Raw genomic sequence first — 14231 nt, forward strand, 5'->3', positions numbered from 1 at the left:
CTATATCTAGGGACGATGTCTTAATAGCATATTTTCTTTTGAAATGGTCAGGCTTTGAGTTACATCCTATTTCGCCCCCAATGACAACGCCACAATCTCTCCTATTGGCGGCTGGCCGAGCTGCTGATTTCTACCTAATTTCCTCAACCCCGCAACAGATGTCGATAAAGCCTAATCTTGACTCTACCACATCATCACTCGCGAGGCTATGGGCGAACTGGCCCCTTGCTAAAGCACCTACGATCATCATGACTGCCGCGAAGTTTCAAGAAAAGCTAAGACGCAAGTTGGGAAGTTTAAGAGGCAAGTTGGGAAAGTTGAAACCCAAGGCAAAGGGTTCGAAGACACAAGGAGGCTCCCAACATAACCCGGCCGCCACATCTGTCACATCCTCACAAGGTAGGTGGGTATGCAACAGCGGCTAGCAACCTTTTCTGATTAGTACGATGTAGCAAATGTTGATCCCCCTCCCGAGATGGTTACCTCGCCTACTACGGATACCGTACAAAGCGTGCCCGATGCTTCCGCTCCGCTCCTAGCGACGGAACCTCCTGTCTCATCCGGTACGGCACTATGTGAACCTTCACGAAATGCTACCACCAATATCACAACGGAGATATCTCCAAAGGAAATAGGTGACGTAGCAGCAAATATTGAAGAGTCCAGACTTCATTCTATCTTTGACAGTGATCATGATGGCCAGCCCCGTAAGCCTGCGGAAGTCGAGTATGTCCTTTTACCTGCTGCCTCACCTGATTCTCTTCCGCAAGCTGATAAACCATTTTACTAGCATCGTAACAGTCCACGGTCTTAACTTCATGGGCAAAAAAAACCACGCTCAAGAAACGTGGACGAAGGGTGATAAGCTATGGCTCAAAGACTTCCTCCCAGCAGAACTTAAACAAGCCCCTCGTATAATGCTCTTCGCATATAATGCCAGCCCCGTTATAAATGCAGCAGGCATCAATCTTGACGAACACGCACAGATCCTATTACAATGGCTCGAAATAAGGCGAAAGGTTAGCTACTCCGCTCTTCCATTAAAACGAACATCTTGTCTTAACATGGAATTTATAGAATGCTCCGCAGAGGCCCCTTGTGTTTATCTGCCATAGCCTCGGTGGCTTGGTTGTCAAGCAAGTCCGTGCTACTTTGATCTTTAGGGTTTCTATAATTAACAATAGCCAGGCACTCGTTCAGGCCAAGTTAGATGATTCATACAGCTCAATTTTCGAAGCGACCTCCCTTCTGATCTTCTTTGCCACACCACATCAAGGAGGAAATGGTGTCGAAATAGGAGACATTGTCGCGAACATAGTCCGCATATCATTAGGAAATATTAAGAACGACCTCCTAACGGCGTTGAAACATAACTCACCTGAGGCGATAAAACGATTCGAGCAAGCTCGCCACCTTCCTGACAAATGTAACGTGATCAATTTCTACGAAGGAGAACAGTATGGTAAACTCGGCATTGTAGGTCGACTAGATAGTTCGATACACAGAAGCTCGCTGACTCTAAACAGATTGTCGATAAGAGATCTGCAACTCTAAATCTCCCAGGATCGCGTGAGAAGCAGGTGGCTTTACATGCCAACCACAGCACCATTTGCAAGTTTGATCGCATCTCAGCTTGCGAATTAGTAATACAAACCATCGCCACGGGAATCGAGCGTGCTTTGGGGGCTTCCCAGAATAGTAGGTAGTCTTAACGTAAATATATTATTCAGCCGTCACTAAACAGTTAATTCAATTATGTGTATTAGGTGAACCCAACGATAATTATACCCCATTTAGCGAAGAGGATAATAAATGCTTGATGTACCTAAGAGTAACCGACCCCCGCGACGACAAAACTCGCATCGAGCGAGACAAAGGGGGTTTATTTGCTGATTCATATGTCTGGGTGCTTGAAAATGATGAATTCAGGCAATGGGATGAAGAGCCCGAAGAGCGACTGCTCTGGATTAAGGGTGATCCTGGCAAGGGCAAAACAATGTTGCTCTGTGGTCTCATTGACCGGCTAAGCTCTGACGAGTGGAGGGCCCAAAGGGCGAGTGCACTACCAACCTATTTCTTTTTCCAGGCCACCGAGGGACGCATCAACAACGCCAATGCTGCCCTACGTAGCTTGATCTACCTGCTCGTGAAGAACCAGCCGCCTCTTATCTCGCATGTACGGTCACGGTACGATGGGGTGGGGATGCAGCTTTTCACGGATACAAATGCGTGGGATGCCTTATCAAAGATCTTGGGCAGGATCCTTGAGGACCCGTCCCTGAAAAGCACCTCCATAGTCATCGATGCGCTCGATGAGTGTACGGAAGACCGAGATCTGCTTATTGACCTTATCATCCAGAAGTCGGAGTCATGCTCTCGCGTTAAGTGGATTGTCTCTAGTCGCAACTGGCCGGACATCAGCAAGCATCTCGACTTAGCTACGCAGAAAGTAAGGCTATGTCTTGAGTTGAATCCCGAGTCGATTTCTACGGCTGTCAATGCATACATACCGTTCAAGGTCGATAAACTGAAAAAGCGGCAAAGATACAATGATGCCACACGGAATGCTGTCTTGCAGCACCTATTGTCAAATGCGGACGACACCTTCCTTTGGGTGGCCTTAGTCTGTAAAAACCTCGAGAATGTTCCCCAATGGAATGTCCTCTCTAGGTTAAAATCGTTCCCTCCTGGCCTTGTTCCACTCTACGGGCGGATGTTGAATCAAATTGACGATTTGGACTACGCAGATCTTTGCAAAGAGATCTTGTCTGTTGTTTTAACTGTGAAAAGACCAATTACACTGGATGAACTAACGACCTTTGTCGAAATACCCGACACTTTTCACGACGACGATCTGGTAGAAATCATCGAGCTTTGTGGCTCTTTTCTTTCGCTCCGCGATCGTACTATCCTCTTCATCCACCAATCCGCAAAGGACTTTTTGTTGGGAAAAGCAGCTGAGGACATCTTTTCATATAGGAAAGAAGAAATCCATTATACGATATTTGTACGATCATTGAAAGCCATGGAACAGACACTACGACCCGACATCTACTGTTTAGGTGCTCCTGGAATTCACATTTATGAAGTTAAACAGCCTGAACATGACCCTCTAATAGCACTACGCTATTCTTGTATCTATTGGATCGATCATCTCTGCAATTCCAAGTCTGACATAAATACTAAATACAAGCATGTTCTACAAGATGGGGGCTTGATCGATACTTTTTTAAGAAAGAAGTATCTATGTTGGCTCGAGGCTCTTAGCCTTTGCAAAAAAGGTTTGTACGAATGGACAAATCCAATGGACACACTTCTGGACCTTTTCGAACAGGTATGGCGGAACCATTTTAGTTACATAATATTCATAGGTACTTAAGTCACTAACTAGGCACAGGCAGATACCTCCGACGTGGCATATCTTGTTCAAGAAGCTACTCAATTTTTGGACGAAAGCTATTCGGTAATTGCGGAGTACCCTCTCCAGCTATATAGTTCGGCCCTTGTGTTTTGCTCAAGCCGGCGTCTAATATGGAATTTTTATAAAGAGGAGATACCAGACTGGATTATACTTAAGCCCAATATAGAAGAAGGCTGTATATCGGCGCTCGAGGGCCACAGCGATTGCGTTCGTTCGGTGGCGTTCTCGTTCGATGGTAAGGTCGTAGCGTCAGGATCAGAAGACTGTACAGTGCGGCTCTGGTCGGCCGAGACAGGAGCATTACAACTAACGCTCGAAGACCACAGCGATTGCGTTCGTTCGGTGGTGTTCTCTCCCGATGGCAAGGTCGTAGCGTCGGGGTCAGAAGACTGTACAGTGCGGCTTTGGTCGGCCGAGACAGGAGCATTACAACTAACGCTCGAAGGCCACAGCGATTGCGTTCGTTCGGTGGTGTTCTCGCCCGATGGCAAGGTTGTGGCGTCAAGGTTAGAAGACTGTACAGTGTGGCTCTGGTCGGCTGAGACAGGAGCATTACAACTAACGCTCGAAGGCCATAGTGACAGGTATGCTTCTTCGGTGGCGTTCTCACCCTATGGCAAGGTTGTGGCACCGGCATCCATCACTCTTACAACACGGCGCTGGCCAACCGAGACAGATATATGCTTACAAATCTTCAATTTCGACTCGCTAGTTTCTGAAGTATCCTGTAGCCAGGACGGCCACTTCATTCATACAAATGCCGGTCACCTCTCCATCGATAGTTCACAAATGGGAGAGACAGCGTCTAGCCAATTGTCAACTAAGTACGATCGGAATCATTGCTTTACTCACGGGTTTGATATCAATAACGGCTGGGTAACTTGGAACGGAAACAAGTTCTTTTGTATTATGCCAGATGTGATGGCTTACTCTATACTTGGCTCCACTGCGGCATTTGGATGTCAGTTAGGAGAACTTATTATTTTACGGTTTGATGCAGAAATGCTACAGAAGTTACTAGGGTTCTAGGTTTCAAGTATTGATATGGATTGAGGGGGGATACTGAGGGGTTAGGAGTGAAGCGGTAAAGGATAGAAAAGGGAGGATTTTGATGAAGTTGTAGGATACCATCGCATGTGGCGGAAAGATTGATACCCAGGGGATCATATAAGGTCTTTCGTTGATAGGTACCTTACCTACCGTGACTTGGCAATAACATATGTATCGAGCTATGCTTCGTCACTCTTCTTCTTTTAGGAGGGCAAAGCTAGATGTCATACCAGTACGTGCTACCTAGGTATCTTAGAAATGAGTTCGATTTCTATTGGGTTGTTCGCCATATAGCGTACCATCCGGGGGGGGCCAAGGTTGTAATTGGTTACCGATATTAATAAAAGCATCTCGTTTGCCGTGGAGCGGTTGGGGAGTTAGTCTTTTTTCCAACTAAATATCGACAATAATTATTGTAAAATTCTCGGATTATATTACATTAACACACCTTCACGTGCTGTTTGACTAGTCGGGTTGGCAGCTTGCCTTGCGCATGGCCTACAAAGTGAGGCTAGGCGTAATCTTCACCACCTGACAGTAGTTTCATATGTCGTTTAGCGCCTATCCGGTCCTTTCTTACGCAGAAGATCACCAATCTTAGCAGGGCCATGATTTAACAGAACAACGTAATTGGCTAGTGAGCCACAACCCCTGCCCCCTAACGGCGATAACATGGCAAGGGGCTGCCTAAAACGAACCTCAACTCTTCAAATCCTCGTCAGGTCGCTCGTCCACTTCCCCTCTTCCCGCCTCCTTCTTTCCTTTCTTCCGCTCTGCCAACGAATGATTGAATGATATCTCTGCGAGAACCCCAATATCGCATCCATGGCCGACACTCGATCGCTGCGAATTACCACCGCCGCGACTTTTCTTCCCGCGTTTCCATTATTGCTTGCGCATGGCGTCGTATCGAACAGTCCCGCTCCTGCCGTAGGGTTGGTGCCGCTTGCTGTCTCAGCAAGCACGAGTATCTTCCTACTTTCGCGGTCCGCAAGGAAGCAGCAGTCGGCGGAACTAGAGCGGGGTAATGTTAACGAAGAGGGGCAGGTGCGGGAACCACAGCTGGAGCAGGAGCCGGGACTCGAACAGGAATTTGCGCAGCAACCTCAGGAGCGACCCGAGGCGCCGGCGCCGGCTCCGAACCGAAGCCACCCTATCCTTGTATTCGCCGTCGACACGATACTTGCCGCGGCGCTGATGGTGGTTTTGGTATTTACATGGATTGATTCGAGCAGTGGCAGCACCAATAGCGCCGAGTCAGCTATGCTGGCTGCGTATGGTACAATCCCACTGCTGATAAATTTGTAGGTTGCCAATGGTCTTTTTCCCGCGGATTACCAACCGAGAAGGAAAAAAGAAATTAAGCGGATGAAAGAGGAGGAAACACGAGATTAAAACGCGATTCAAAATCAGAAAGATCATTTGCTAAACGTGGATGTTTTCTATTTAGCTTTATCCATCTCTTCCTAGCGGTACGCGAATTCTCCCGCGGCCTCGCGATCCCGGGGCTGACGCAGTACCTCGCGTGGCAGGTCGTCGAACCCGACTGTCCGGACTGCGGGCGCAGACTCCGTCCCGACGCACCGCCTAGCTTACCATGGGTCGAGGAGACCACGCTCCCCCGGCCAAACTTTAAGAACGTCAAGCTAAAGCTACCGTCGATGCCGAAGGTTAAGGCGCCGGAATGGAAGACTCCGGCATGGTTCCGGAATCGAAGCGCACGCGGTTATACGAACCTTTTCGGTGCTACTAATGACGAGGAGCCTGTGACAACTCCATATAGGGATGACCCGGAAGAGGGCGGCCCATCTATTCGACCCGATGAATCCGAGACCGTGGAGCCCGAGGTGGTGGATGTCGTAAGCAAGAAGTCTAGGAAGTTAGGGAGAGATTCTAGCTCATCCCCATGAATTCGTCGAGATGGATGAGGGCCATTTTATCCGTTGAACTATCCGGATGGTTTGTTTCTAGCGAAAGTACGGCGATACCCTTCTGTTTTTGGCGAGATATTTGAAGCGACTATGGGGTGTTTGAGGGACTTTAGTAGGGGAGGAGGGATGATATTATGAAGACAGCGTGATACCCTTATGATTAAAGTTGTTTCTAGGTGCTTACCTACCCGTAGGTACCTGCCTAGGTATATTTAGAAGATTGCGAATTTTTGCGGGGGAGCCGAATGTTTTGGAGGTCTCACAATGAGAAAGCTTTGTTGATAAGGTAGATTCTAAAGCAATCCATTCAAACAAGAGGCTTGTCTATTACTCGTACCATATTCGCCAATACTACTAGTAGTTTCTGAAGTTCGTTACCATTAATGTAGCGGTTTGTGTTGCACAACATTATGATACATCCTAGGCAAGTACCTATGTACTATAGGTAAGCGGTATAAATCAACCTATGACGGCGCCCGCATGAAATTCTCAACTCTACTTCACCAATTCCAGTAATCAACAAACGCAACTCGCCAATGGACTACCTGATGAATTCCAATGCCATGACTAGCCTAGGCGCTGACAGGTCCCTCTTGTGTATTTCGATAGGTATTGAGACAGGTTTAGGGTGAAAAGGAACTCTCCTCCTGCACCTAGGTAGGTCGTCTGCCAAGCAATAGATCTAAAGTTGCGGTATTACTTGATTTAGAAATGACCTTTCCACTGACGTCGAGATCAGTTCCTACAGCATTCTATCAGTTTCGCTTTGGCATAACAGAATTGAAGCAATATGAATTTACATGGATTGTTAACCCTGGAAAGAAACCAAGGATACGGCATCTCCAATATTTATCACGCTCTTTGGTCTCACAATTGCAACAGACCGGCCTTACCTAGAGCTGCTAGGTACCCGAGTAGGCAGCCAAGACATCTCCGCAATCTCCACAGCAGTTCATAATTCAAGCTGTTAAGCGGCGTGGGCCGACGTTTAGGGTGTTCATATCATTCGTGGAATCTTTCGTGATGGGATCGGTATGCTTGCGTTATTCTGTCTTGCCTTGCCTCGCCGTTCTCATGGCGCAAAGGAGGACCTAATAAGTCTAGTCAGGCACGGAGGAGCTGCTATTCTCTCTTTACTAGGCAAGTCGCCCGGTGCAATATTCGCCGAGGTAGCAATATACTACGCAAGCCAAGTTACATAGCTCCAAGCTTGCAGCTTGCAGTTTATCCAAGAGCTCCAACAGTCCACACGTCAAGAATTGGAGAATGGCTTCTCCACAGACGCCCATTATATAAATAAATATGAACTCGGCCGACTTCAAAAACTGGTCTCGATGGATCCAAGGCTTCAAAGAGGCGCAGAAGACCCCCATCGCGATCTTTACCTCCGAACCTCGCGAGGATGTCGGTGCGACAAGGGCTAAGACTGCTCGCCCTTTTAGGCTTGTCCAATGCTGCATCGGCCCAGAACTATCCTAACAGCAGCAGCTCAGCAAGCGATACTGTTGCTGTAAGCTGGATCGGTGATACGCCGAAGATCAACTCCGGAACGACTTTTGGGCTCCCTTGGCCTCGGGGAAAATACCAAGCCAACTCGACTACCTTCGCCGCTCATGAGGGGGATAGTAACGACCAGGTACCGCTCCAGTCGTGGGTTCTGGCATCCTGGCCAGACGGTTCGATAAAATGGTCCGCGCACGCTGTAGGTGCCTCCGAGACGGTGTATGACGAGTACAAAGTCACGGCATCAACCACTGGTGGAAGCAATGCAAAGAGGTCATCAAACTCATCTTCTTCCGGGTTGACTGTCAGCGAGTCTGATTCTCAAGCTACCGTCGACACGGGAAAAATCTCCGCGACATTCCCCAGGTCTGGAAGTATTCTCGTGGGTGAAATCAAGACATCAAGCGGTAAGGTTGTCGGCCAAAATGGGCGATTGATACTACGATCTCAATCCGGTGTCGAGGATGATGATGATGATGGAAACTCAACGTCCATTAACAAATTCCAATTCGAAAGTAATGTCGATAATTCCACTATTGAGTACGACGACAGCTCCATAAGAGCGCTGGTGACAGTCCGCGGTACACATAAAGTTACCTCAGGCGCACATGATGACTTGCTACCATTCATTCTCCGCTTTTACCTATACGCAAACTCGGACATCATCCGAGTCGTCCACACCCTCATATTCGATAACAAGGTCGACCAGGACTTCATCTCAGGTATCGGAATTCGTTTCGATGTTCCACTAAGTGGCGAAGAATTATACAACCGTCACATCAGGTTGGCCGGCCCAGACGGGGGTCTCCTCCGTGAAGCTGTGCAGGGCATCACAGGACTTCGGAGAGACCCTGGGGAAGAAGTCCGGACTGCTCAGTACAATGGTACAGAGACACCAGATGTTTCGACTTGGGATACTACAGTCTCTTCCAGGTTAAAGTGGATTCCTCCGTGGAGTGACTACAGCCTGACACAATTGTCACCCGATGGGTTCACGTTGAAAAAGCGGACGAAGTCGGGTCAGGGTTGGGTCAAGGTTCCCGGAGGCACTCAGTCTGGCGGCCTAGCTTACCTCGGAGGTGCTACACAGGGTGGTCTCGCCGTTGCCCTTCGCGATTTCTGGAAGCGATATCCAACTGGTATTGATATCTCGAATGCTGCTTCGGACGTGGGTCAGATAACACTCTGGCTATACAGTCCCTCCGCTGGACCGATGGATCTTCGACCCTTCCATGATAAATTAGGGGAGGACACGTATGCGGAACAGTCAGACGCCCTCGAGATCACCTACGAGGACTACGAGGAAGGCTGGGACACGCCGTATGGAATCGCGCGAACGAACGAATTATTTCTGTTTCCGTTCGATAATACGCCTCCCGCGGACACCTTAGCTTCTCTGATCGACTACGCAAACGAACCACCACAGCTCGCCGCGGAACCACAATACATACAAGACACAAAAGCCATCGGGTCTTACTGGGCGACAATCCCCGACAACTCATCGGCTGCGGCACAGACAATTGAATCGCATTTCGACTTCTTGATAAAATACTACCAAGATCAAATCTCTCAACGGCGGTGGTACGGCTTCTGGGACCACGGTGACATCATGCATACCTACGATACCGATAGACACACCTGGCGCTATGATGTCGGAGGGTACGCCTGGGATAATTCGGAACTCTCGCCGAATCTTTTCTTCTGGAACTACTTCCTGAGAACCGGCAGAGCAGATGTGTACCGCTTCGCAGAAGCCCACGCAAGGCACACAGGCGAGGTAGACGTTTACCACATTGGACCATACAAGGGCTTCGGCACACGACATGGTGTCGATCATTGGAGTGATAGTTCTAAACAGATCCGTGTCTCGACTCCTATCTACCGCCAGGTATTTTACTATCTATCTGGCGGAGATGAGCGAGTCGGTGAACTCCTCCACGAACTCATGGATGCCGATAAAACCTTCCTCATCGTAGATCCGCGCCGTAAGGTCCGCGACCCTAATATCACTTATGTTATCGAGCCGACTGCTATAGACCTGGATCTCGGCCTCGACTGGTCGGGACTCGCTTCGACCTGGTTTATCGAGTTGGAGAGGCGCGGCTCACGATGGGAAGAAGCCCGATCGAAGCTCAACGCGAGCATGCACGGCATCGCCGCCCTGAAGAACGGCTTCGTGACAGGGCTCGGCCTCTACAACATCTACACGGGCGACATCGCGCCTCCACTAAACGACCCCCAGAACCTCGGCGTCGTGGCCGTCACCCACCTCCCGGCGAGCTTCGGGCTCCCGGAGATCATCTCGCAGATCGCGGACTACCTCGGCGACGACTTTCCCAAGTCCTTCGAGAGCGTCTGGCTGGACTACTGCTACTACTACGGGGCCAGCGCGGCGGAGCAGACGGCGCGGTACGGCGTCAGCTTCGGCAACCTGAACTTGAAGCAGGGGCACTCGCGGCTGACGGCGTACGCGGCCAAGAAGCTCGGCAACTCGACGCTGGCGGCGCGCGCGTGGAACGAGTTCCTGAACACGGACGGCCTTTCGCCGGATGAACCGTGGGCCACCGAAGCGATCAACGGAAGCCTGGTCCTGTCCCCGGTCGACGAGGCGGCGTGGCTCGCGACGAACGATGCCGCGCTTTACGGATTGGCTGGGATTGAGAACTTGGCCCAGATTGCGTATGCCTTATAAATGTAGGTACCTAATCTAATAGCGTAATGTGTCAACACGTTAATTGAATATTATTATAATTTTGCGGCGCTAGCAACCTATCTAATTTGCCTTGCCTCGTATAATTTGTACCAGCAGTGCTTTGAACCGAGCTTTTGCGGGTGCTTAGGTGTATTTTGCCTCCTAGTCTCTGGCTGTAGACAACTACCAGTTAGAGATAATGCTGCTACAATAGTGTGATCTATCCAAACTAATAGATCCACGCATTTTCGCTGGTAGCGGAACTCTCACTCCTACAATTACGTTATATCAATATCTAGCCTATCCAGGTCGAAATAATACGACTACGAAATTTTCTCCGCATACTGGAGTAGAACTACCTAGTATCTTCCTAGGTACGGGAACGTAAAAAGGACTAAGGGGAACTATTATGACTTTTCCCTTTTGGCTCATCCCAATTTAATGTCTAGGTAAGTAATTCGCATTCATAGTTGGCTCTCTCCTAACTAAGCTCTAAGCCTCTGTCATTACTTCTTATTATCCTTAGTTTAGCCAAATAGCAAGATATATGGCTAACGTTGGTATACATAGGTAGCCGAGAAGCCTGAGGAATTCCCGTGTTGGGTTCACCAGTGATTCTTTAGAAAATAATCGCTAGCTAGTTTCGCGCGAGATTATCCTTGATCCTTCCACATAAAACCGCTTATATAACTCTCTCACTATTTCCAAATCCTTCGTTTCAGCGTACATTGCGTATGAGTTGAACAGTGCAATATCTGTTGCGGACGTTACACTTCCATTGTCGAGTAAGACTTGGAGAAAGTCGAAGAACCGAGATTGACGATCTTCCTCAGCGTAGGTTTCGATCATCTCTAAAAGACACGTCAACGCCGATCCTCTCTCACGAAAGTTCGCGTTAACATCAACGCCAATATCTACGAGACGCTGTAAATAGTTTATGGGAAGATAATGATGAGATCTCCAAATGAGGTATTGTATCAAGACTAAGGAAATTAACAGTTAGCAACTTATACTCCTTATACAAATATGGGAACCGCGCAGGCGGCCATGGATGTGGTACCTAATAATGGGAGGCAATCTTGGAAAGACAACGATAAGAGAAATTAACGGAGGGATGTTACTTACCTGTACGGCCTTTGTCGTAGTCCGGCTCCCATGAGGCGTCGGCAGCTCCACAATCCAGAAAGATTTTGACCATTGGAAACCACCAGGTACTTGCAGCTAGCCAAAGCGATTCAGGATCCCTGAAAAGCCACCCATCGTGGTCAATCTCTAGTAGGTAGGACAAAGGAGTACAACAAGGGCAGTCTGCATGACCTTCAGCTAAGTACTCCCTTGGATTATGGGGTTGCCTGTCTAGTGGTAATCCCTTAACGGATTTCGTATCGTCAAACCAGCATTTATGGTGGTCGCGATGACTCTGCAACTTTCCCGTAAATATAGATCGTCCTTTGTGCCATCTTAGCATATTACGAAGATCGCATCTTTCATGCGAGATTTGAGCCCCTTGTTCCATGAGGTAACGACAGATATCTTCTTTCCACCTGCAGAAGGCTGCTTGAAAGGGCGATATATATACGATATCCGTATATATATGGAATGGCACAGGAGTGCGAATATTTGGGTCAGCGCCATAGGCAAGTAAAAGTTTGACTACCTCGAGTTGTTTCGGACTGCGTTCGGGATAAAAACAAACTTGCGTCAAGGCAAACTCTTCAAAACTATTTGTCTGATTAGGATTCGCGCCATGCTTGAGGAGGTAATCGATAGTATCCTGAGGAGATTCGGCCTTTTCCAGGTTCTTACCGGAAACCGCAGCGAGCAGCGGAAATAAGCCTCCGACAATTTCCTGGTTGACTTGGTAACCGTTGGCAAGTAGATACTGCACCAGCTCCAGAGAATGACCCGCGCATGCTCGTATGAGTGCGGAATCCTGGGCGCCGGCACCTAGCTGTACTAATCTCTTGATAAGTGTTGATAGGTTTGTGGGAATTTTGCCATAAGGGAAAGCTCCAGGGGTAGGACGAGTTGCTAACAGCCCTATATTGTACTTGAATTCCTGATGTCTAAACAAGTGATCCTGGTGTAATTTTCCATGGGAAAGGAAATATTCATGCCATACCCTCTCTTCTCTGTTTATGGCCATTCCTAACCCAAAAAGACAGTATTCTAAAGTAGAGAAACGTTCTGGTGGAGTAGGGCCGATGTTAGCTCCAGCATCGACCAGATATGCAACTTCGCTAAACCATGCATGAGCAGCAGCCTGGGTGATAGGAGTTAACTCTCCAAAACGTTGGTTGGTGTTTGTAAGCCTCGCCTCGAGATTGGCGCCATGCTGGACGAGAAAATCCATTGTCTGCACGCTCGACTTAGTCCCCAGTGCCCACATAAGAGGAGTTGCGCCGTCCTAGGTTAGAGAGCTTAGTAATGATAATTTACCAAAACTGGTATTCCAAGAACTCTTCAACAGTTCTTGGAATACATTTAAACATAATATATGGGTCTGAATATTACTTACAGTGTCTCGGACATCGACTGGAGTGTGATAGTCTTCTAAAAGGAGGCGCATAGTGGAAATGTGACCAGCACGAGCTGCCCAGTGCAATGCATTTGACTGTACGGTGAGCAGTTCAATATGTGGCGATGCTCCAAGAGTGAGAAGTAAGTTCGTCATTGCTTCATCGTCAGAGCACAATGCCGCATGTAGTGGGGTCCAGTAACCAGATTGTCCGAACCCCAAGCCGTTGGTACGGCAGGAACACAACTCACGCGAAGGGAGGTCTAGATATGAACCAGAATTGACGAGCAACTTGACTATCTCATCCGAACCAGATTTGACAGCAGCGTGAAGGGGAAACCAGTATGACTCGGTACCGGAAATGTATTGTTGTACTGTTGGATGACACTCTGGGTCGTAAACCGCAACCCTGTCACGCGCGAGGATCTGGTCTGGGTTGCTTTGTCTCTTCCACAAGTTGTGGCCGTACACATTGTTAAGCACGTTCAGTGGGTGGTCCGATGTATCTTGGAAGTCGTTGAGGTCTTGTGAAGAAGGCATGAATGCAGGTAGATTCGGACTTGATCCAGCTACGAGCAGCTTCTTTACCACGCCCAGTGAACCAACTTCACACGCCCAAGTGAGGAGATGAGGGAATTCCTTTGCGGCCAACGCGTATAGTCTTGGATTGGAGATATAGTGGAGTTTTCGACTTGCTGCAGAAAGAGAATTCAAGTCGGCTACATCGTCTAGGAATCCTGCTATCTTGACGAGAAGCTCGTTTGGCAAGCTTTGAAGGGGCGTCATCTTGGAAATATTTCTGACACAACGTCAGAAATACGGGTGTTAATAGAGGAAAATCCTGAAGCTGCAATCGAATGGATTAAGGTAGTTTGATAACGATGTTTGCCAGATCGGCTGAATTTAGGAGTGTGTAGGTGATTTTCCTGTGGGTTGAAAGTTGAAGAATGCACTTTGAAATGTTCTTGCTTTTGGCAAATACTATTAATCGTTATGGTCTAGGTAAGCTAGCTTTAAATAGTAGAGAGCAACGATTTCAACAAAAATTCTGGCGGGAACGAGTCAAGGAAGGAAGCGGGATAATGGTTGAGAAAGAGCAAACACCAGGTAAGAGTC

At 48.3% G+C, this 14231-nt stretch overlaps 4 protein-coding genes across 4 annotated transcripts; 3 read left to right on the top strand and 1 right to left on the bottom strand.

The window, feature by feature from the left end:
* Positions 1 to 80: 80 nt before the first annotated feature.
* Positions 81 to 4857, top strand: F4807DRAFT_469797 (uncharacterized protein; the record flags this gene model as incomplete). Its single annotated transcript, XM_048002748.1, has 7 exons — positions 81 to 399; positions 453 to 726; positions 791 to 1019; positions 1078 to 1476; positions 1527 to 1698; positions 1767 to 3334; positions 3398 to 4857. The coding sequence occupies 7 exons, from the start codon at positions 81 to 83 to the stop codon at positions 4448 to 4450; spliced, it is 4014 nt and encodes a 1337-aa protein (XP_047851555.1). The 3' UTR covers positions 4451 to 4857.
* A 7-nt stretch (positions 4858 to 4864) lies between these two features.
* On the top strand, positions 4865 to 6771 carry F4807DRAFT_436749 (uncharacterized protein). Its single transcript, XM_047998989.1, has 2 exons — positions 4865 to 5775; positions 5922 to 6771. The coding sequence occupies exons 1-2, from the start codon at positions 5297 to 5299 to the stop codon at positions 6379 to 6381; spliced, it is 939 nt and encodes a 312-aa protein (XP_047851556.1). The 5' UTR covers positions 4865 to 5296; the 3' UTR covers positions 6382 to 6771.
* A 781-nt stretch (positions 6772 to 7552) lies between these two features.
* On the top strand, positions 7553 to 10613 carry F4807DRAFT_211921 (uncharacterized protein). The gene has a single exon (XM_047993942.1). The coding sequence runs from the start codon at positions 7805 to 7807 to the stop codon at positions 10595 to 10597; it is 2793 nt and encodes a 930-aa protein (XP_047851557.1). The 5' UTR covers positions 7553 to 7804; the 3' UTR covers positions 10598 to 10613.
* A 446-nt stretch (positions 10614 to 11059) lies between these two features.
* On the bottom strand, positions 11060 to 14105 carry F4807DRAFT_469803 (ankyrin). The gene is made up of 3 exons (XM_048002749.1): positions 13116 to 14105; positions 11723 to 13004; positions 11060 to 11580 (listed from the first exon to the last, which is right to left on the bottom strand). Exons 1-3 carry the CDS (start codon positions 13899 to 13901, stop codon positions 11231 to 11233), a joined length of 2418 nt encoding a protein of 805 aa, XP_047851558.1. The 5' UTR covers positions 13902 to 14105; the 3' UTR covers positions 11060 to 11230.
* Between the last annotated feature and the right edge of the window lie 126 nt (positions 14106 to 14231).

Source organism: Annulohypoxylon truncatum, assembly GCF_022578515.1.
Source record: "Annulohypoxylon truncatum strain CBS 140777 unplaced genomic scaffold F4807scaffold_30, whole genome shotgun sequence".
NCBI lineage: Eukaryota > Fungi > Ascomycota > Sordariomycetes > Xylariales > Hypoxylaceae > Annulohypoxylon > Annulohypoxylon truncatum.